Source organism: Xiphophorus couchianus, chromosome 19 (genome assembly GCF_001444195.1).
Source record: "Xiphophorus couchianus chromosome 19, X_couchianus-1.0, whole genome shotgun sequence".
Lineage (NCBI taxonomy): Eukaryota > Metazoa > Chordata > Actinopteri > Cyprinodontiformes > Poeciliidae > Xiphophorus > Xiphophorus couchianus.
The window spans coordinates 13,977,128-13,998,433 of NC_040246.1; the positions used below are offsets into that span (position 1 = coordinate 13,977,128).

Here is a 21,306-nt window from a genome sequence, read left to right on the forward strand (position 1 = left end):
TCTTTGTCAATAAAAGATGGAATTTTCTGGGTAGGGCTGGCCCACAGAATTGTGTTAGCAATTCAAGAACCAATTTTTTTTATTTTAATAGATTCATGACACTTATTTCTAATGCAACCAGAAATGGCTACAAGCCAGTGATTCCTTGTGGACGATAAGGACTGAGAGTGACTTGTCCAGGTTGGTGAGGCAGATAGATGGAGATGGAAAGGATGTGCAGCAGATCAGGGTGATTAAGGGGTGGGAATGTATCAACAGGTGCCAAGTGTGGGAAGGAAGAGCACTTTGAAGAGTTGATGAATGAGGAGAATGTAGAGCAGAAAAGGTGACTGTCGTGGATCATAAAGTAGCTAAGATTAACAATGAAGTCGGGCAAGCGTTGAAGCAGATGAACAGAGGAAAGGCAGGTGGTCCTGATGACAAACCCTTGGAGGGATGGAAATTTCTAGGAGAGGTGGCAGAGGTTGACTGGGTTAAGAAGATCTTGAGTGATAAGATGTCTGAGGAATGAAAGAAAAGTGTTCTGGTGCTGATTTTTAAGAACAAGTGAGATGTACAGAATGATGGCAACAACAGAGGAGTGAAGCTAATTAGTTATGGGAAGCGAGGCTTGGGTCAAAAGTGAGCAGCGTCACAGTTTCATGCCAATAAAGAAGTGCTGCAGATGCTTTTCACTGGCTAGTTTACTGGTCACAGTATCACTGAACTCTAGCTACACCTAATCTGTGGCACACTGTAAGGAAAATCAGGGATGCCAGAAAAAAACCGTGCCACAAAATGTTCCATCCAATTTCCCAGGACCAATGGTTGGTAAATTACAAACTGGTGGGTTGGGAAACATTGTCAGTAGAGGAAAAAGTCTTTACATGTTCAGCTTGTAATGTTTGTATTATATTTTTAAGGTAGAAATCCAAAATAGATTGTTTAGATGTAACCTTTCATTCAAAAACACAAAAGGCTGTTCTACTGTCTGTGAAACTGGTGTGCCACAGAAAATTAGAACAATGAAGGAGCATCATCTCCAAATAACCTTCCCCTCAAATCAACAGAAAAGTGGTTCAAACTTGGACAAGCTGAGTATTTTTATTACATTAAACTTCTGTAATGACATTGATCCAACTCTGTGAAAATGTATCCCAATAAATCCCAAATCCCAATCCAATTTACCGACGTTTTAGTGAGAATAGTCAGCCAGAATTGTGCTAAAAGTTTGTTGATGGCAACAAAATGCACAACGTTTCTCTGTAAATTGCTAAGAGTTATTTAAATAAAGGTGTGTTTATTTACGTAAGCCTGTATTTGCATATTTGCAATCCTTGGGTGAATCAAAGAAGAACATCCTGTTCCTTAACAGTCGATGTAGTTGTTTGTGTGATAATCTTCTGATGTGGTATTATACCGAGGCCATATTTGCGGCTGAGTTCAGTTCATCCCCGAATTAAATCATACTTGGTTTGAAAATCAGTGTAAAGGTAGCAGTGAATGCCCTAACTTAAACCGGAAATACGAAGCACCATTTTGCAAAGTAAAAGCGCTTTCTGAATTATGCGCTCATTAGCGAGGTGTTTATCTTATTGTGAAAGCAACAACCAGAACCTGCCTCACCCAACTGTAATTTCTGACTTGATGAGTGATGTTTTTTTTTCTTTTTTTCTAAAAGAGGGTAGACAGTTCAACACACGCACTCAAAAACCAGATGCCTCGCTGAACAGTTTAACCTTTCGGTTCTATGTCCATCATCTGGGACTGACAGTGAATAATAATAATAATAATAATAATAATAATAATAATAATAATAATAATAATAATAATAACAACAATAAAAAAAAGTCGCCATCATCTCCGTTGTTTTAGATGAAGAATGGGGTGCGCGATTTCAGGTCTGGCAACAAAGACGGAGTTTTCACAGAGGGACAGAGAGGAGGCTGCAGCCGCTGCAGCTGCTGCGCATCTCAGCGAGGAGCAGGTTCAGATGATCAAGGATTCCTGGAAAGTTATTCGAGACGATATTGCCAAAGTTGGGATTATTATGTTTGTCAGGTAAGATGTCTTCACACTATCTCGGGTCTTACTTGTTGGGTTTTTAGTTTTAAAATGATAAAAATAAATAAATACATAACAAAGATCAAATTTGATGTGGAGATGCTTACGTTTAAAACAACACACACAAAAAAAGTATCAATGATTTTTATAAAATGACATTTAATTCTACTAGTATGGTTACAACAGAAAAAGGAGAAAATAAACTTTTTCTTCATCGTCATGCTGTGCTTTTCAACATCACTGTGGTGTCAAACTCCAGTCCTCAATGAGTCCTGCAGTTTTGAGATGTGCCACAGATCAAAACACTGGAATGAAATGGCTTAATTACCTCCTCCTTGTGTAGATCAGTTCTCCAGAGCCTTGCTAATGACCTAATTATTCTATTCAGCTGTGGTGCAGCAGAGGCAGATCTAAACGTTGCAGGACAGCGGCCCTTCAGGACTGGAGTTTGAGGGCCAGCCTTCCTTACCCAGGCTTTGGCATAAACAAACATTATACTATAATGTCAGATTTTACTTTTGAAATACACTGCTAATTAAACTATGACAGAGATCTAACAAGTATATTGGCTGCAAGCCTGACAGAAATAGCAGTTATTGATGACCATAACAGCATCATAAATAATAAAAACAGGTATCAGACAACGGCCCAAGTTTTCTTATTGGTGCATCCCTACTCTATTTTAGTAGGGATGCACTAATAACTTTCTGGGCTTTTTTTTTTTTTTTACATAAGATGTAAAAGGAAAGTTATTTACTTTATCTTCTCTACATTACCGGGGTGAAAAGAAAGACTGAAACTGTCACCTTCATAGATTTCATTGTTTACATTACTTAAAACATTGCTTAAGAAATCATACATTAATTTGATATAGAAAGCATCTAAAAAATCTAGCCTGTTGTTGTCTGATTATTGGAACAAATAAATAGTATATATAAGGGGGAGTTATTCTTTTAGTCTGAGCAACTACCTATCCACCTAGTCCACATGGAGATGTGTGTCCCTCTTAGACTAAAGAGGTACACATGGCAGAAATTCAAAAAAGTAATTTAGGCTGCCACTTTCTTCGTAGTTTGGTTGAACAGGTTGCCCTCACCTGGAAGGCCGCTCTGGGCAGGAAGCCATATCACCAGTATCTAACTACCTCTAATTTCAGGTGTTAAAATGCCTTTTCTAAGGCATCTCTACTTGTTGCTGACTTCATGACCTCTCAGGTCTACTTAGGATCTTTGGGAATGCTTTCTGATGGAAGCCTGGCCTGTTACAAGCCACAAACTGTACATTCCTCCTGCTTAATACTCTGACCCACAGCTTTCCACTGTAAGAGAGCTGGAAGCAGAAACCTCCTACTTGTTCTCCTCTCTTATCTCTCGCATCCTAACCTCGTTACCTGACATGACAGAGCTTCTGGGCTGCAGTAGTGTCGGCTAATTAGAGCATTAGCCATCAGGAAAACTAATTTATACAATTTATGAAGATAACCAGTAACCACGAAAACATTTCCATCTCTCCGAGAGTTTGTAGAAAAAAATAATACAAATCAAGAATGAGAAGGTGAAAAACTGTGAACCCGTGGTGTAAAAAGACCTTCAGATTTGCAGTTTTCAGATACGTAGATGAAGCTCAGAGCCAAACCACGGTCACCACACCGGATCTCAGCTGAAAACAGAGATCAAATCAACTCTCAGTACCTTTCTACCTGCCAAAGAATGTTCCTCTCTTACATATATTCAAAACGAGTGAAGAGCAGATAAAAAATGGTTGTGAATAATTCATAATTGGACTGAATGCAACCTCTGTGCGAAGCCAATTAAAATCCCACTTGAGCTATTCGCGGGAGCAACATTGTCTGCATATGTTGTGAGAGCGTGCGCACTCCTGTCCACGAGAGGAGCAAACAATAGTGGAAAATAACAAGAGCTCTACATGCTGCCGCTGTGCTGAGAGGGGAAGCAGTCAGTTTCCCCACCTTTTAATATCAGGAATAAGGTCAGGGACAGAAAATGTAAAAAAAGAAAGTTACAGCACCACTGAGTGAAGGACTGGGATAAAAAAGAACAAAGACTGAAACTGTCACCTTCAAATATTTCAATGCTTAGATGCCAACATTTATTTAAAACTTTGCTTAAGAAATTATAGATTAATTTGATATTTAAAAAAACATAGAAAGCATCTAAAAAAAAAATCTAGCCTGCAGCTGCCTCGGTTTAATCAGATTCTCCTAAATCAGACTGTGGTAATCAATGTCAATAAATCATATTTCTATGAATCAAAAGAGACTGTTCCTTACAGAAGTATTCACACTCCTTCAGCTTTTCCACATTCAGCCCTCTTTATTCTGAGGCCTTAAATAAAAACAATTGCTTTGATAGGTCACCCAACTGGTAAATACAGTTTAAATGCAGCTCTTCTAAAATGGATACAAAAATATCCAAAGTTTTCAACATCCAATACCACCACGTGAAAACAAAAGAAGTATGTCAACTACAGAGCTGCCAAGAGACTTATGTCCATTTAAACTGACAGGCCGGACGAGGAGAGCAGTTATCAGCGAAGCAGCCAAAAAGTTTCTGGAGGAGCTGCATGGATCCTCAGCTCAAATCGGAGAGTATGACAGGATGGCTATTGGTGGGGTGGTCTATCGTTTAGTGGGAATTTTTGTTTGGCACACAGCAAACATATAGAAGAAGGTTTTCTGGTCATGCAAAACTACATGGGGTGGAAACCTAGCATGCACCATTCTGATTTTTCAGATTTCTTTTGTAAAAAAGTTAAAAACTCTCCATAAATAAATGCATCAAATGACCAAAACTTATGTCTTACTCCATAAATAAGTTTTGTGTAAAATTTTCCACATTAAAAACAAACTTTTCACCCTTTTTTTATATTGTTGCTAGGTGTGGGAAATCGCCTGTCCTGGATGATGTTCATCTGTTGCATTTTCTATCACAAAACATTCAGTTAACCAAAGCAGACCTTGAAAATAACTCTGACCAAAGGAGCCGATATTGATCTTTATGGCTAAATACTGCAGAAGAAAATCATCCTCTTTCCAGATCAGAATTTTCACCTATTTAAGTGAAAACAAAGATAGGTGATTTTGTCGCTCTAAACAGACTTTTGCAGCCGAGTGACAGAAAACATGAGTGCTTTAAGCTGATCATTTGGAAGGATCATAAATTCCTTTCAAGAAAGTAACTCAGCACCTCAGTGCTGGTTATTACCAGTCAACTGTGTCTAGAAATATGAACCAAGGCCAAACAAAATGGAGAGGTTGTGAGAGATGTCAAAGTAATGAAAGAGAGACTAGAAGTTTAAATGGAAGCAAAAGGAGTGAAACGCAAACAGGCGGTAATGGGAATTTGTGGTCATGACCGAACTGTAATTCACAGGCTGAAGGAAATGAGATTCACACACTGAAAGGCCAAATGGAAATCATGATAAACAGCTAAAGAGGAAAAAACAAGATTAGAGCGAGCCGGAACGTTGGTTTAATGCAGGTCGGATGAAGCACATGGAGATAACAGCCTGAAGAAAACGAGCATTTATCCCGTCTAAATGTATGGAGGCTGCATGTTAAACTAAAGGACAAGAGGAGAGGACATTTTTCTGCATGTCGGCATTTTGGAAATTGTTTTAACTTTAATCATTTGGTTCAAATCATTTGTATTATTAAATGACAATGCATGCTGTGACAGTATTACATTCATCTTAATTGGGATTTTATTTTATTCTAGTAAATCCAGATTGTCAGGTGAAAGCTTTTCATGTGTCTCACTTATAGGCTGCTATGGAAGGTGATTAACGAAGGATGTACAATTTTTCATTAGCAATGGTCATGTCTAATAGATTTTATGTTGTGATAAAATCAAATGAGGGAGAACAAAGCTACGGTATTTTTGTTCTTTTTTTAGTTCACTATTTGACAATTGCTAATGAAAGAGTGTGTATGTATGTATGTATGTATGTATGTATATATATATATATATATATATATATATATATATATATATATATATATATATATATTATCAGTGCCGTTATAAATATATTAATATGCCATCTCCAATGTCCTGGTGCATGTCTTGCTGAATCTTTAACCAATTTATAGAAAATTGTTTAGTTTTCTGCTTTCCAGCACACAAGTAGTGAGCAATTTAATTTTAATGTGTGTCACTGCCTATTTTTTAATCTGGAAGGAAGAAATTAATTACCTAAAGTATTTTAAGTATCTCATGGTGAACATTATCCTTAACTCTGAACTAAATCTCAGGGTCCACAGCCAGAGACGGCTACCTCTGATAATCAATGGGCAGCAAACTGAGGAATCATCTGGCTGACAAACTTGCAATCTTACTACTGATTGCAGCTGCTGGTTGCTAAAATCGGAGTGCAAGGCTGTTGTGATATAAATACTCAGACCAAGATCAGTGAACAGAAAAAAGCTAAATCAGATCTTTTCAAAGTACCAGACAAAGGAAAATGGCTGAACAGTGAAGATCAAAATGATGATGAGAACAAATGTGTGTTTACCCTCTGCATTGTGAATACAGGATCACACTGTGACTAATCCTGAAGGGTTTTAATCTTCATGATGGGGGGAAAAAACCCGAGGGGGACATTTGTTTCGGTTTGGTCAGGGATGTGACAGGCTGCCTCACGAGTGGATCTCAGAGGCTTACGGATGGCTGCTTCTGCTGCTCTTGTTGTCTTGGTAACAGGTTGTTTGAGACGCATCCCGAGTGCAAAGATGTCTTCTTCCTTTTCCGAGATGTGCAGGACCTGGAGAGGCTGAGGACAAACCGGGAACTCAGAGCGCATGGGCTGCGGTGAGTTACGGCCGACACGCCTCAACACGCCCAAACTGGACTCTACAAAAGTATTCACACCCCAATAGCTAGATACTAATTTTGTCACCTTACAATTAAATGTTAAGCTATTTTATGTCTTAAAAAAAGGCTAAATTCATGAAGGGAATTTTATCAAATATTTTCTCACTGGTTGAATTCCAGCATAAAGGAATGATTTAGAGCAGAATATAGCAAATTATTCTTTTTTCAGAGAGTTTCACTCAAAATGTGTTTTCATGATGCGGTTTGTTTATTCTCTAATCTTCTCTATGAAACCAGTTTTATGAAGGCCATAAAGGAGTAGCTGGATTTATACCAAGATTAAACCACACACAGACAGACTCTGTTTTGCAAAATGAGTGACTCCTGAAGATGTCTTTTAAATGAATACTACTTCATTTCCTTTCCACTTCACAGTTATGCACTATTTTGGGTTGGTGTCACATAAAATTAAAATAAATACATTGAAACTTGTAGCTGTAACAAGCAAAATCTTGTAAATCAGCCAAAGAGCTTTGACATGCTGTTGCATCTGTCTCATAGTGCTAAGCATGTGTTCCAGTCTGGGTTATGTAAATCTACATTTCTGTTTGTTGGTTAATATTAAAATCTAATCCATTCTTTCCATCTTTATGTCCAGCAGACTTGAATTTAGCGGCTGCATTTATTGCACCGTTTTGAATTGTACTTTTATTTTTTTCTCAGCCTTTAATGGAAAAACTGTCACTTGCTGCACATAATAATTTGAAATAAGCAGAAATTAAGAGGTAACCTACATATCACGGATGTCTGGGATCAAACTGCAGAAATAAGAAATTGTGAATCAGAATCAGTCGAAACATTTTGCAGTTGTTTACTGATGACTCAAACTTGTTCTGCGTCAGCACTTTGTCTTCTCAGACAGCAGGAAAGTGGTTTGCAGATTATTAAATGTAATTAATGTCTATATTTAGGTCTGATATTAGGACTGTTACACAAATTTTAAAAAGACACACCCTGGGGGATGAAGTTCACCTCTACATCTAAAGTAGTTATATATATATATAAAAAAATCTTTTAATTTATACAGTAATGAAGTGGAAAGCTGATGTGCTTCATCTGCCTCCAAAGACAAATGTGCTTCCTTCTCTTGCTTCACAAAAAATCCTCCTAACTATGAGAAGGTGTGTATTTGGGGCTTTGTAGCTTAGTGTACACCCTTTATATAAATAAGAAAGCACAACACAACCTCAGAGGCTCATTCAGACATCTTTAAATGTGTTGATAAAGACAATCGACAGCTTCATTTTATTTGGTTTTGCTACTTTGCATAACTTGGATCTCTAATACGTTTTCCCCTCCTAAGGCACTAGACAAACTTTCAAGCACTCTGAGGAATGGTGGTCACTAGGGTACAAAATCCCTCTGAGGGAATTTATGGCAGCCAGATGAGCCAAAACAAAAAAAGTAAACAGTGCTCATGTATGTGAGACTAAAGCTCATCCATGTGGACTTAATTGTTTTGGAGCAAAAATGATTATGTTTAGTTTGTTAACGTAAGAAGGCCCTAAGCGTCCATGCAGCACCTTGTGAAAGTAGTGCATTACTGTGAAATTGTTGGTTTTAAAATTTGAAAAGTGTGGCATGCATCTGTGTATGCGCCCGCTTTTATTCTTATGTCTCTAAATACAACGCAACTGCCTTCAGGAGTCAGGAGTCTAAACAGACACAAGTGTGTAATTTTGTTCCAGAATAAGTCCGGTTGTTCTGTAAATGCCTCTGAGGTTTGTTGGGGAACAAACAGCTTAATGAAGATGAAGGAACATCACGGTCGATCTGTGAAGCCTGATGCAATCAAGGTGACCGAGGTAACTCTGGAGGAGCTGCAGAGATCCACAGTTGATGTGTGATCATCTGTTCAAAAAAATCTGGTCATAATGGAAAAGTACAAAGATGAAATTGATTGTTTAAAGAAAACCAAAGGAAGTCAGAGTTTTGTTTGTCATGCAGGGAACATGGCAACCATGAAGGAGAAGGTGATCGGTTCAGATTAAACCAAAAACTGACATGAAAATCATTTTCTCTAGAAGAAATTAACAGTGTTACCTGAACCAGGTGAGTATCATGCTGTGGGGATGATTTTCTTCAGCAAGGACAGGGAAGTTGGTTTGATTAAAAGCCAAAGTCAGCCTTTTGAACACTATAAAAAATAAACATCTCAAGCATTATTCTTCTACTCATTTATTTTTCTTTATGTAAAAATAAAACTGGAGGTAACAAAACCACGCTGCGCATATTAAAGAGACGAGCAGCTAGGAAAGTGCAAAACACCTCAAGTGGTTTCATAATCTGAATGGTTCTCATCGCTTCAACACAGCGAGGCTGAGCTGAGGCAAAAATAGTCAATTAAAATCTCAGGACCTGACGTTGCAGAGGGTAGTGTGGCATTTCAACAATCCATGGACAGATTAGAGGTATTTCACATCCCAGCGGGAAGCTTTCTGCTGGAAAATCGGGAGATAAGACCTGACGCTGAGAGAGGAGGAGGAAGAACTCCGGATTGATGGCAGATGTAAAAACAAAACAATAAAAAAAAGCATTGTGCAAGTAATATGAGCACAAATACTTTACTAGTTCCTGTTTTACGGATTTGTAAGATTGCTAATATCTCCCACACTGATCTGTCTATTCTATTGGTAATAGCAGGATGTTAATGAATGAAACTGAACCCAATCTCCCAACCCTCTCAATCTCTCAGGGTGATGTCCTTTATTGAGAAGAGTGTGGCCAGACTGGATCAGCCAGAGAGACTGGAAGCTCTGGCTGTGGAGCTGGGAAAAAGCCATTATCACTACAACGCTCCCCCTAAATACTACAATGTAAGACCCTCTGACAATCGCAGCAACCAAAAGAAGTAAAACAGAGAAAAAAATAACAAAATTATCAGTAAAATGACATCTGCAGTCTCTAACATGGATGGTGTTTTTCAGTATGTGGGCACAGAGTTTATCTGTGCTGTGCAGCCTATCCTAAAGGAGAGGTGGACCGCCGAGTTGGAGGAGGCTTGGAAGGTAAAATGAAGAAATGCATTAAATGAATGACATAAACAATTAGGTCTCAGAATTTCAAAATAACTGAACAGTAGAGTAAGTCTAAATAATAAAATTAATGGTATAGACTTTACAGCATGTGGTTTTGGAGGTTATTGTATGCCATTGAAAACAAGTGGCTTGATTACATTGCTTTTTTTCTTATTTTTTCTCTCTGTTGTTTAAAAGTCAAAGAAAATATAATACATAGTTGCTTACAGCTGATTAAAGCTATTTTTTCATTTTCTCTGAAAAATTAACTTATATGAAATAGAAAAAAAAACAAACTTTGTACACAGAAAACCCCAGATCAGAATCAGTTATCCACTCTTCCAGACATGAAACTCTCAAACCAGAACAGAAAAAGAGGTTATTTCTCATGTAAAATAAAAATTAAATGTTTTGCAAAAACTGTACTTAAGGAAATACATTATTTTTCCCCAAGTTTTGACAAAAGCAAACCTAAAATATGTTGACACATCAATATTTTAATACTTTAAGAGCATTTTCTGTTATCAGGAGACACAAAAAAATGGAACCACAAAGGTTGAAACTCAGAATCTCATAATAAATATTTTACAAAATTAAAACATTTTAAATCACATTTACTCCTAAAACTAAATTAGTTTTAATAATTAATGTTCTATCAACAAAGGTTGGTTAATTCAAAATATAACTTTTTCTAACTAAAATATATCTTCATAGTACTTGGGTTATAAATAACTTATTTGCTTGATTACTTCAGAATTAAATCTAGTAAACGTCTTAATACTATAACAGTACTGTAGGCGCGCTTCATGTAAAAATAATAACCTCATCTCGTACTTTTGGTCTGCCAGGCCGTTGGCTCCAGCACAGGATTTTTCATTACTTTCACAAACAAAGTAATTATTTTCAAGTAGATTTTTATTATTGGGACTCCAGGGATCTTTTATTTATATCGGTAGTGAAAATGGGCTTTCAAAGACGTTACTTGCAGGAGTGAAGAAAAAAGGAGTGTGCTGATTCAGCAGGGGTCAAATAGGCTGATCTACTGGGAAGAAAATAATTAAAAGCTTGAGGTGAACTTTCTGTTGCATTTTAATCTAAATTTGAATTACAGTATTTTTTTATTATTATTATTTTCGGTGTCTCTTCAAGAAACAGAATCCAGGTGATGATGCAAAAAGGAGCAGCTAATTCTGATTGAGAATTAGCTGCTCCACTGCTGTTGCGGACAAATCTCCTCGATGCAGCGTGCAGCATATCAAATTAAAGATTAAAACTACTATAAAAATCTGCATCTGGTGGAACTTATCACAGCAGAAATAACAGGGCATGGTTTTGCAGCCTCGTGTTGTGCTGCTGCAAGATTTGAACAATCTCAAAAATAACTCCCCAGTGGGTGAATCCATTTTAGGATTACGTTTGTTCCTAAGCAGAGAGCAGAGATTTCTGGGAAAATATCAAAGGCAAAATTTTTGTATATGCACAGTTCTTTATCAAACAGCATCTACGGCCCTTTGTCAACTTTTAATCTATTGTCACGACTACCTATAAATATATTTAAACCGTGTGCAGTTATACTGTGGAGAAAAATAAATACATCTTTAAATCCATGCTACCACACCTTAAAAAGTCAGCATAGTTCAGAGATTTTTTTTTCAAATACTAATGACTATGGCTTAGAGGAAAGTAAACCCCAGAATTCAGTCTCTGAATAGTAAAATATAAAAAGACTAGTTTAAAATGTTATTTCTTTGTAAAGTGTCTTTGAAGTTCCTGAAAAGTGCTACACAAGTCTGATGTCATTTCATAAAGAAAAACTATCTTTTTAATAAAGAAATATTGTGTTATGTTCCACGTGATCGTTGGGAGGACTGCTGACTCGACGGTTATCTAGCACAGTGTTTCCCAACCCTGGTCCTCAAGGTACAGTCCTACATGTTTTAGAGGTTTCCCGGCTTTAATGTGCCTGATTCAACTGACTGCAGTTCAACAAACACCTGTTAATCAGTCATCAATTGAAATCAGCTGGACAAAAGCAAGGAAATACCTAAAACATGCAGGGCAGTGTGTCTGGAGGACCAGGGTTGGGAAACACTGGTCTAGCAGACATTCAGGCTCCTTCCACAAGGAAGATAAGAGACTAAACAAATTGAAGAAATTAAGTTTATAGAAAAGGTTAGTGGAAGGACAAAAGGTGCACAAGCAGTAATGATAAATTAGCATGCATTGGTGTAGATTCTCAGAGTTCCAGGACATGAGAATTTTTTTTTTTTTTCAAAAGGGCAGGTCTTCTTTTATTTTAAAAACGTTTAAACTTTTGAAGCCTGAATTGGAAGTATCAGACCTATATGTTATGAATGAGACTATTATCTCTTCAACTTCCTGTAAATGTTAACACTGACACCGACCTGTGAAGTGTTTTGGTAAGGTTTTGAAACTCATTGTTGACTGTAGGTGACACAGGGCAGCAGTCTAATTGTTCCACTTCAACTTATAAGCCTGATATTTCCAACCCAGATATCAGAACTAAAGGAGCTTTTTGGATGAGAGATGATTTGTTGAAATCATTAGTTTACCTCCAATTTAAAAAAAATAATTTTCCAATTTAAGTACTTTTTCATGACATGCTTAAAATGTGTTTCACGTTTTCAGACGATGTTCCAGTACGTAGCGAGCCTGATGAGGCAGGGATATCAGGATGAGAGCGCCCAGCAGCGCCACCTGGCAGCGTCCCCAAAGGACAGACCGGACAAGAAGAACACAGCTCTATGAAATGATCCGTCTCTAAACAATACAGACTGACTTTACCAACACAGCACATAAATGTCTATATGCATACACTTTTTTTAAGCTGTCTTTTTTTCTACACTGCCCATGTCCAGTCATCATCTACCATTTCAACAGAAAGAACTGAAATCATTCACATTTTTAACAAAAAAACACAACTTTATTTATGAACTTAAATTCTGATGCCAGGGACAATACAACCCCTTTTTGATTGGAACAGCATAGTCTGGCCATGTAAATAGAAATGAGAGCACTTGTTAGGCGTTTTACTAAAAATGAAACCTAAACTTAAATTATGCTGAGCAATCACAAATTGATTCAACTATTTCTGGATGACTTTCAAATCCTCAAAAAACAAACAATTGTTTTTTTTTTTCTAAATTAAAAGGCCAACCCTGCACAACATAAATAAGGATTAACGAGCAAAAATCAAAGCCTGCTAAGAAGGGCTCTGTGGGGTTGGCCCCAGGGGAAGCAGGATTCAATAAATGGTGACATGCTCCATGTTGTACAAGAAAATGAAAATCCTCAGGTCTTGTTCTTAATCACCAGATGGAACTGAAAAGCCAGGGGATAAAGCATCACCATGTAAACAACGGCATCGTATGTACATAGTCACCAGGAGTAGGATTCTGATTCGGAGGTTTGAGGTGAGCAGGAGGAGAGCTGAGTGGAGTTGGAGATCACATCATCACAAGGAGCTTCCCTCTTCCTCCCCCTCAACCTGTAATGGACAGCTCAGATATCCACCGTTTCCATTAAGAGTCTATGGCTCATTGTGTGGCTTTGGTTTTCTTGCTCTTGCTTTTCTTATCTTTCTTTTTAAGACCATCTATGTGAGCTCTTAGAAGATTGGAGTAAGCCTGGAAAGGACGATACAGATGCAGATAGGTGAATAATTAAAGATATATTGTTAAAACAAAGGACTGGGCCTGTTATCAAAAAACACAAGATGAGCTCAACGTACCATCTGAAACTTGATTACTTCTTTGGTGCTGACCTAAAATTAGAGGAAGATATGGTTCACCGATAAATCATACCGCAAAATATAAAGAAAAGCCAACTGAAAAATGAGTTCAAAACAGGAGCTCACCACTGTGCTAATTTTCTTCTTGCCATCAGATGCTCTGATCAGACACTTGTTATCAGCAGGTTCGAATGACTCCGGATGCCCTTTTTTGGGAACTGGTTTAGTTCTGCCATCATCTAAAACAAGAAAAATCAAATCTGGTTCTTAGAGGATAACGTTGCAAATTAAACATGTATGTTTGTGATTTAGGTAACAGAATAACTTACACTTCTTTAGTGTGATGGCAACACTTCCTGATGTCCGACACTTCTGGAAGAGCCGAGTGAGCTCTGTGAGAAACTAATGAGAAAACAGTTTGAGGTTTTTCCTTTAATCTGTACACTTCACAAAGTCAGGTGAGAAGAATGATATTGGTCATTTTGTTCGTTGTAAGTTTGGTGATTGCATAACCGACTTTCAGTTTGAGAAGGAGTCATCCATGGTGTGTGGGTTTTTTTAAGGTAACATTCTATAGTCTACTCAAAATATACTGTAAGGAGATGCAGTTAACAAACTCAAATAAATATTATCTACTGACACAGATGTGGTTCATGCAGAATTATTTTGACTGGAACATGGCTCCATGAATCAACAGGCCCAGCCAAATCAATGACAACATGGGGCAATTTAGGGTTAAAAATTAAAAAAATATATTTTGTTCTATTATATTTGAGATCTGAGTATTTCATGATTTATTTCCTGATTCATGAGGACACCTGCAACATACTGGATATTCGTTTTGCATCCTTTTTTTTATCCATCAATTATACCTTAGACACTGGACAAATGCCCAAACCAGTTTGTTTTAAAGAAAGACACGAAGCTGAAGTTGCCCTCCGATAAAGGCTTTCGATTGGGGAAATGGCTAAAAGGAGAAGCCACCTAAATTTCATCTTAAATGTGTTCTAGTTTAAACGCTACAGTGTTGAAACTCTTCAAACCTGGACTAGATTTTTTAGACTAATAGCAGTATATATAAAACCACGTTTGTGGTTTGTTAAGCCATTTGTTTTGTGGAAGTTTAATAAAAGGCCAATATTAGTCGGTCTTTTTAGCGTCTTAACCACATTAGAACTGCTCTAGCTAAAAAAACCACACTATATTACGAACTGAAATATTTACAATAAGAAAGAAAGGCTTCAGAAAAATCTGAAAACTATTTTAATCCAAGGACTGACTGCACTTAATGAAAGTTATCATTCAATTATTTGCTAGAGCAAAACAGGTTTCAATACTGACAAATGATACATCCAGACACTTGATATAAACTCACTTCGTTTTCATTCGATAAATCTTAATAGAGAAAGTGAAAAGATATTTATATTTAGGAAAAAAAATACGTCAGGGCATTTCTTGAGACATACGTGGAGACGTCGAATATACGTCTGCGTTATATTACACATAAATTCAGGAATACAGCTTAAACATTACTGTTAGGCCACATCGAGAATATAAACAGCTTTTACAATGCAAACATGTGACGTTATTTAAAGTCTCAACCAGTTCACTCAATCGTTAGCAGGCTGGCTAACATCACTAGCTTCGAAATCTTGAGCCAACAAACAGCTAAAGAAGACAGTATTTATGTACAGCAGTGAATTCATAATAACAACGAAACACATTTCAGAACGTCTCTTTTATATTCTTACCGAATCATTCTCGAGTAACACCATTATTTCAGCTTCTTCTCTGCTGTACAGCTAGCTCTCTCACTGTGAAGAGGCACACGTACTACAAGCTGAAGCTCCGCCCCGCGCCATTTCTTCAATGTCCCACTACATCACAACACTGCCACCTACTGTCACGGAGGACAATAAAATAACCCTGACCAAGTGCTGTCCTCTACTACAGTTCATCACTCATGTTACATTTTCATTTTGTTAAAAAAAACGACCATCTTACATTAACCTCCATATTTAAAATGATAAAGGTTCAGTTGAAAGGATACAAAAATAATATCAAATGTTTATTTGACAAGAAATGAATAAAAAGTTGATTTTTAAAGTTATAAAAATTAAAACACAAAATGTATTTTTATTGTTAAACTTTAGTATTAAGACCTAAAAAAAGGACATTTCTGTTGCTATCTTAGAGATGCTGAAACTTGGCTGCTGATTTTTTATTTTTCTTTTGTTCATTGCCTGCCTGCACCCAAGATACTTCAGTTTTGGGTTTTAAGTCCTTTAGGACTCTGGAAATGTTCATGACCAGAAAATGTGTCAAGAAAAAGCAACAATAATCTGAGATCCCTTGTATTTTGTATTAAAGAAAATGAATTTGAATGTAAAAATTGCACCATTTTACATTTGTTAAAAAAAAAAGTGCTAATACCATAATTATACATACAAAACCGTGGTTTTTTACTTATTATTGTCATACAATGAGACTAACATTCAGGTTTATGGCCTTTATGGCTCTATTACAAACCCAATAGAGTCGGGAACGAGGTGCCGGATGTCATTTATATCTATCCAGTATCTATCCATACAAGAGATGCTGTCAGGGAATCATTTCATAGTTTCTATGTTGAGAAAATCAATAAATCATACAGCAATACTGAGAAAAATATTTAAAAAGATTTTACAGTAGATACAGATGAGTCAGTCTTGGCTACAATATATGTTTGTGTTCTGCAGGAATAGATTTTTTTCTTTTAACAAAACAAAAGTTATCACAATGTGCATATTTTCAACCTTTAAATTATTGTGTTATGTTTCTCTATAATTTCTGTTTAACGGTAACTATGAAAAATAACGTAAAATCTTATGTTGTGCTAAGCAAAAGCTACAAAGACATTTTCATAGCTGTAGCTGCGTCTATGAAATTGTCTTCTCAAACCTACTTTAGCTCAGGCTTAAATTCTGGCACTATCGTTTGATTTTTTGCAAATGTTAACAGCAATCACACAGTAATGAGATCTAAAGGCTATGATAAAGCTCCATCTATGTTTATGACACAAACAGCTAACTAATAACTTAAAATCTAGCAGCTGAACTAGACTGAATGTGATATATTATTTCCATATATTGAGAAGTAAAAAAGGAATGCAGGTAAAGATGCATAGAAATCAATAAGGAACTAATAGAACCTTTAACTAAAGCATCAGAGAAACTTAGTAAAATTATATAAAATGCTGATACCGAAAATAAAACAATGCAAAGCAACAGTTACGATGGAAATGTTGCATTAAAAGCAAAATAAATTATTTGTAGTTGTTTGATAAAAGCATCAGTCATCTCGGTGATAGAGCACAGTCTGGATTGTGTCCCAGATCCCTGAGGTGGACAGCGAATTCTGAGTGCCAGTCTCTGTTGAATACGTCCTTCAGCTGGTGGTACAGGGTCTTATTGTTCACTGGAGAGTGAGGAGTGTTCTGGGAAATGACCAGACTCACTCCAGCTGTGGTCAGAAAGTAGTCACCCACCCAGTTGGAGGTACCTGTGTTGGAAAACAGTGTTATCCGGTCAATTATTAACACCATTTATATGTAAAAAGCCCCCACTTATTACTTTAAACTCCTCGATTGACATTAATATTAACTCACCTACGTATGCAACTTTATCAGTCACCATGTATTTATTATGATTGACTCTGGTGTATGGAATATCAGACTGATTTCCCACGGGGACGATGTACAGTTTCTGAAACAACAACAATAAAAACAGATGGCTTTTAGGAGAACTTTCCAGCATTGTGAAAAAGTATCTGCTCCCTAGAAAATACAAAATGCTATTTTAAACAATGATTTCATTTATTCAGGTAAAAAATCTACCCAAACCAAACTGCCCCTATGTGAAAATGTAATTGCCCCATAAACCTCATAACTGGCATCGCCAAGGAAATTTCTCTCTCTGTCTATTTTGCAGAATTACTTTAATTCAGCCACATTGGAGGACTTTACAGCATGAACAACATGTTCAAGCCCAGGCCACAGCATGTTGATTTTATTAAAATCTTTTGTTTTTACTAGGCCTTTCCAAAACCATCATATAACCCAAAAAAAACACACTACCACCACCACCACATTGGTATGGTGTCTTGGTTTTGAAAATGCTTTCAGTTTTACACCAGGTAAATCAGAAAACAGCTTCAAAAAAGTTCCACTTCTGTCTTGTCAGATTTGGTTGTGTGTTGGAAATTGTATTGTTTTTGCTCAGCTTTGGTTTTGGCTTTGAAATTCTAGCAGGGATGCCATTTTGCACAGTTTCTTTTTCATTGCTGAATCATTATCTAAGAATTTAACTGAAGCAAGTGAGGCCTGCAGAACTTTATATGTTGTTGTGGGTTGACAATGCCTCTGACTGTAATAATTTGAAAAACACTGGTGTTAAAATATCTTTGATTATCTGAAGCGTAAGGGGCAGAGGGGAAGCAACAACTAAAGAAATGTATTAGGGGAAAGTACAATTCTACAGTACAATCACACATGTATAAAACAGACACATTGTCTCCATATTGTCTCACTATTTGGATGCTGATGTGATGGAGAGGGTAATCCATTGAAGCCAAAGACTGAAGAAAGGGCAACATGGCTGGATCAGAATCACGGCCACAGCTGATCAACATCCTGATCTTCACTTTCCTTTCAAACACAGCCATCTTAATGGCATCATCAATGAAAGGCCAGTATCTGGAAGGACACCACAGTGAGGAACTCAAACAAAACCAGAACATTTTTAATGTTAAAACAAGATTTTGGGATTACTTGTGAGGCTTTTCAAATCGAGTGGTGGGGAAATACTCCATGACAGCAACATCAACAAATTTGTCAGCCTCTGAGATGGAGGACAGTATCGCCTCCAGGTCCTGAGTCCTTGATGGAGGACAAAAAGTTGGAGGAGAACCCTGGGATAGTACACAAAATCAAAATAACATCAGATTCACCCGACCCGCTCTTTGATTTTAGTGGTTGAAACCAAACAGAACCACAGTGTTGTACAACCCATTGTTACTGAAAATTCACAACTCGGGGAAAAAAAAGAAAAGAAAGAAAAGCCACTCACAGCAATGTAAAGGCTGCTGGAGATGTTACCCTCTTTTACCAGCAGAGGGTGCTGTTTGTTGATGTTAGTGGAATAATTTGCAGGCCAAGGTTGTGGCAGGGAGCTGTTGGGTTTCCCCATTACCCAATAGGACTGGAAGATCTTATGAAGGTCCATCGCAAGCCTGGAACAATTATAGACCACCACTCCCAGTTCCTTTACCTGCAGTCAAAGTAGGAATTTATTTTGAAAGCAATTTAAATAGGAAGAATGTAAACTTGAGAATTATTGGCATGTGTAGTTTTACCTGGGTCAGAGCCCTCCAGTCCATATTGGCACTTCCAATGAACACATGCTTCATGTCAACAATCCAGAACTTGGTGTGGAGGACGCCTGCCGTCAGGCGACCAAACTCTACTCTTCTCACCTGAACTCCTGCAGACAAAAGTCATCAAAACAGTTTGCCAAAATATAATCAGCAATTACTGTGAGAATTTAAAAGAAAAGAGTTACTATCAGACCTTTCTGTTTTAGGATCTTTAGATCTGTGGAGTTTGTTTTGACTGTGGGAACACTGCTCACCACGCGCACAGATATGTTCCTGGAGGGAAGTTCCCCAAGCGCTTGAAGGATGTCCTTTCCCTGTTTTCCACAAAACATTCAACAAAGACTCAGACATTTTTGACAAATGTAAGCAATTTCTGAGTTAGGAACTCACAGGAATATCAGTGGAGGAGTTGACGTTGATGTCCTCCCCTGTTAACGTCCAGTAGAATGAGACTACATTCACGCTGTGAGATGCTTGGGAGATAAGGTCTTTCCAGGCTTGCTCCAGAGGGATCCCAAAAGTTGCATTGCTTTCATATTTTAGATATAGAGGAATACTTTCCACAAGGGTCATGCTGCAGGGTAAAGCAGACTTCATATTAATAAAAATAATTATAATCCCATATAAAATATTTGTAACAGTTGAGCTTTTTCTTTGTGATAAACAGACACAAAGCACTGCATAATTGGAAAGTGAAAAAAAGTGTCTTCAATATCTGAATGATGTGGCCATATTTGTTTAAGACACTCTTAGGCTCACTAAAAGTCCTTCTCACTACTCATAAAATGTTGTCATGTTGGCAGCTTTCTTAAGGCCTAAGGTGCTTTACAAATACCTTTTATGTTATTGCAGTAAAAAAAATTCTTCATTGTGAAGAAAAATTTTCAACAATGGCAAAAAGAGATCCATTGTTGAAAACTCACACCGCATATCACCATGAATGCACCATCCAATCGGTAAAGCATGGTGCTGGTAGTATCATGTGAGAAAGTTGCAGAGATCAACAGCCCAGATGGGAAAATCTTCTGGCAGGAAAACCATTATCAGTTCACCAATCCACTGTCTACACACATGCAGGATAGGCAATAAGAAAACTAAAGATTGGTCTCATTTAAAGTTTTAAATGAACATGTTGAAGGTCCTCTGATCAGATGAAGTCAAAATTAAACTTTTGACTTACACGCTAAACACTACACATCACTGAAAACATAATTCCCACAGTGAATCCTGGCAGTGGCTGAATCATGCTGTGGAAATATTTTTTCTTCACCAGGGACAGGGAAGTTGGTTAGAGTCCTTCAACATTAGCCACCACGGATTGGTTTGAATCGAAGCAAGTTCATTTGTCAGGATGACACAGCCAATTTGATCAATGTGGAAAGAAAAATGAAACGCTTTTCTAGTGTCTAGATCTTGAAACTTTTTCCACAAAATATTGACTCAGGAAGGCTTAATATAAATGCATGCCATACTTTTCAGACCTAAACTTGTCAAAATTTGAAAATCACTTTTCTTCCATTTCACAATTATCCTCCACTTTTTGTTCCACATGAAGTGGAATACATTCATAAAAACCTGTTCCAATAGTATAGGATTATTACCTGCACTGGTCAGTGAGGTTCAGCCCACCAGTGTCCTCAGGAAGAGTGTCATGGTTTTTAGGTGTTGGTCTCTCCAGCACAGCGATGGCAAGAATAACACCGAGAACAGTCAGACAGCCCAAAATCACAGCCAATGTCACACAGCTGGTCCTCCTCTGACAAGATTAGCAGAAAGATTTTTTAGTAAAGAAAACAATGATCTCACAGAGAAAAATACATCATTTGAGCCAACCTACGCCTTTGTTTGAAACATAGTTGTCATGAAGGCTTCTGTATTCTGAGGTCATCTTTCCTTTGAGTCGCTGGGTTCTTCAAAAAAAAAAAAGTACTGGGTTTTTCTAGCTTTAAACTCAGTGTTTAACCTAAAAATGTTGCCTACGGTAACGCTAAAGAACAAACTCACTGGTTAACAGACCCAGCTTGTTTTTCTCACTTCTTTCTTCCCCTTCAGCTCGCAGCCACAGCTGAACTAAATATCTCTGCTGTTTAATATAACCGAGCACACTTCCTGTTTTTACTTTCCTTTCAGCTTTTCATACGTTTGTTTGGCTCAGGAAAAAAAAAAATTAAATACACAAAAGGAAAAAAAT

General features: G+C 37.3%; 3 protein-coding genes across 3 annotated transcripts; 1 reads left to right on the plus strand and 2 right to left on the minus strand.

Annotated features, from left to right (window-relative positions):
- The first annotated feature begins 1,638 nt into the window (after positions 1–1,638).
- On the plus strand, positions 1,639–12,889 carry xgb (x globin). The gene is made up of 6 exons (XM_028000190.1): positions 1,639–1,774; positions 1,828–2,040; positions 6,765–6,872; positions 9,631–9,751; positions 9,863–9,943; positions 12,602–12,889. The coding sequence occupies exons 2-6, from the start codon at positions 1,862–1,864 to the stop codon at positions 12,719–12,721; spliced, it is 609 nt and encodes a 202-aa protein (XP_027855991.1). The 5' UTR covers positions 1,639–1,774; positions 1,828–1,861; the 3' UTR covers positions 12,722–12,889.
- srp14 (signal recognition particle 14) lies at positions 12,873–15,609 on the minus strand. The gene is made up of 5 exons (XM_028000191.1): positions 15,455–15,609; positions 14,033–14,105; positions 13,830–13,942; positions 13,704–13,736; positions 12,873–13,599 (listed from the first exon to the last, which is right to left on the minus strand). The coding sequence occupies exons 1-5, from the start codon at positions 15,476–15,478 to the stop codon at positions 13,510–13,512; spliced, it is 333 nt and encodes a 110-aa protein (XP_027855992.1). The 5' UTR covers positions 15,479–15,609; the 3' UTR covers positions 12,873–13,509.
- A 437-nt stretch (positions 15,610–16,046) lies between these two features.
- Positions 16,047–21,212, minus strand: pld4 (phospholipase D family member 4). The gene is made up of 10 exons (XM_028000561.1): positions 20,953–21,212; positions 20,717–20,871; positions 19,506–19,689; positions 19,309–19,429; positions 19,095–19,222; positions 18,809–19,009; positions 18,511–18,650; positions 18,270–18,435; positions 17,350–17,446; positions 16,047–17,243 (listed from the first exon to the last, which is right to left on the minus strand). The coding sequence occupies exons 1-10, from the start codon at positions 21,001–21,003 to the stop codon at positions 17,038–17,040; spliced, it is 1,449 nt and encodes a 482-aa protein (XP_027856362.1). The 5' UTR covers positions 21,004–21,212; the 3' UTR covers positions 16,047–17,037.
- Positions 21,213–21,306: the final 94 nt, after the last annotated feature.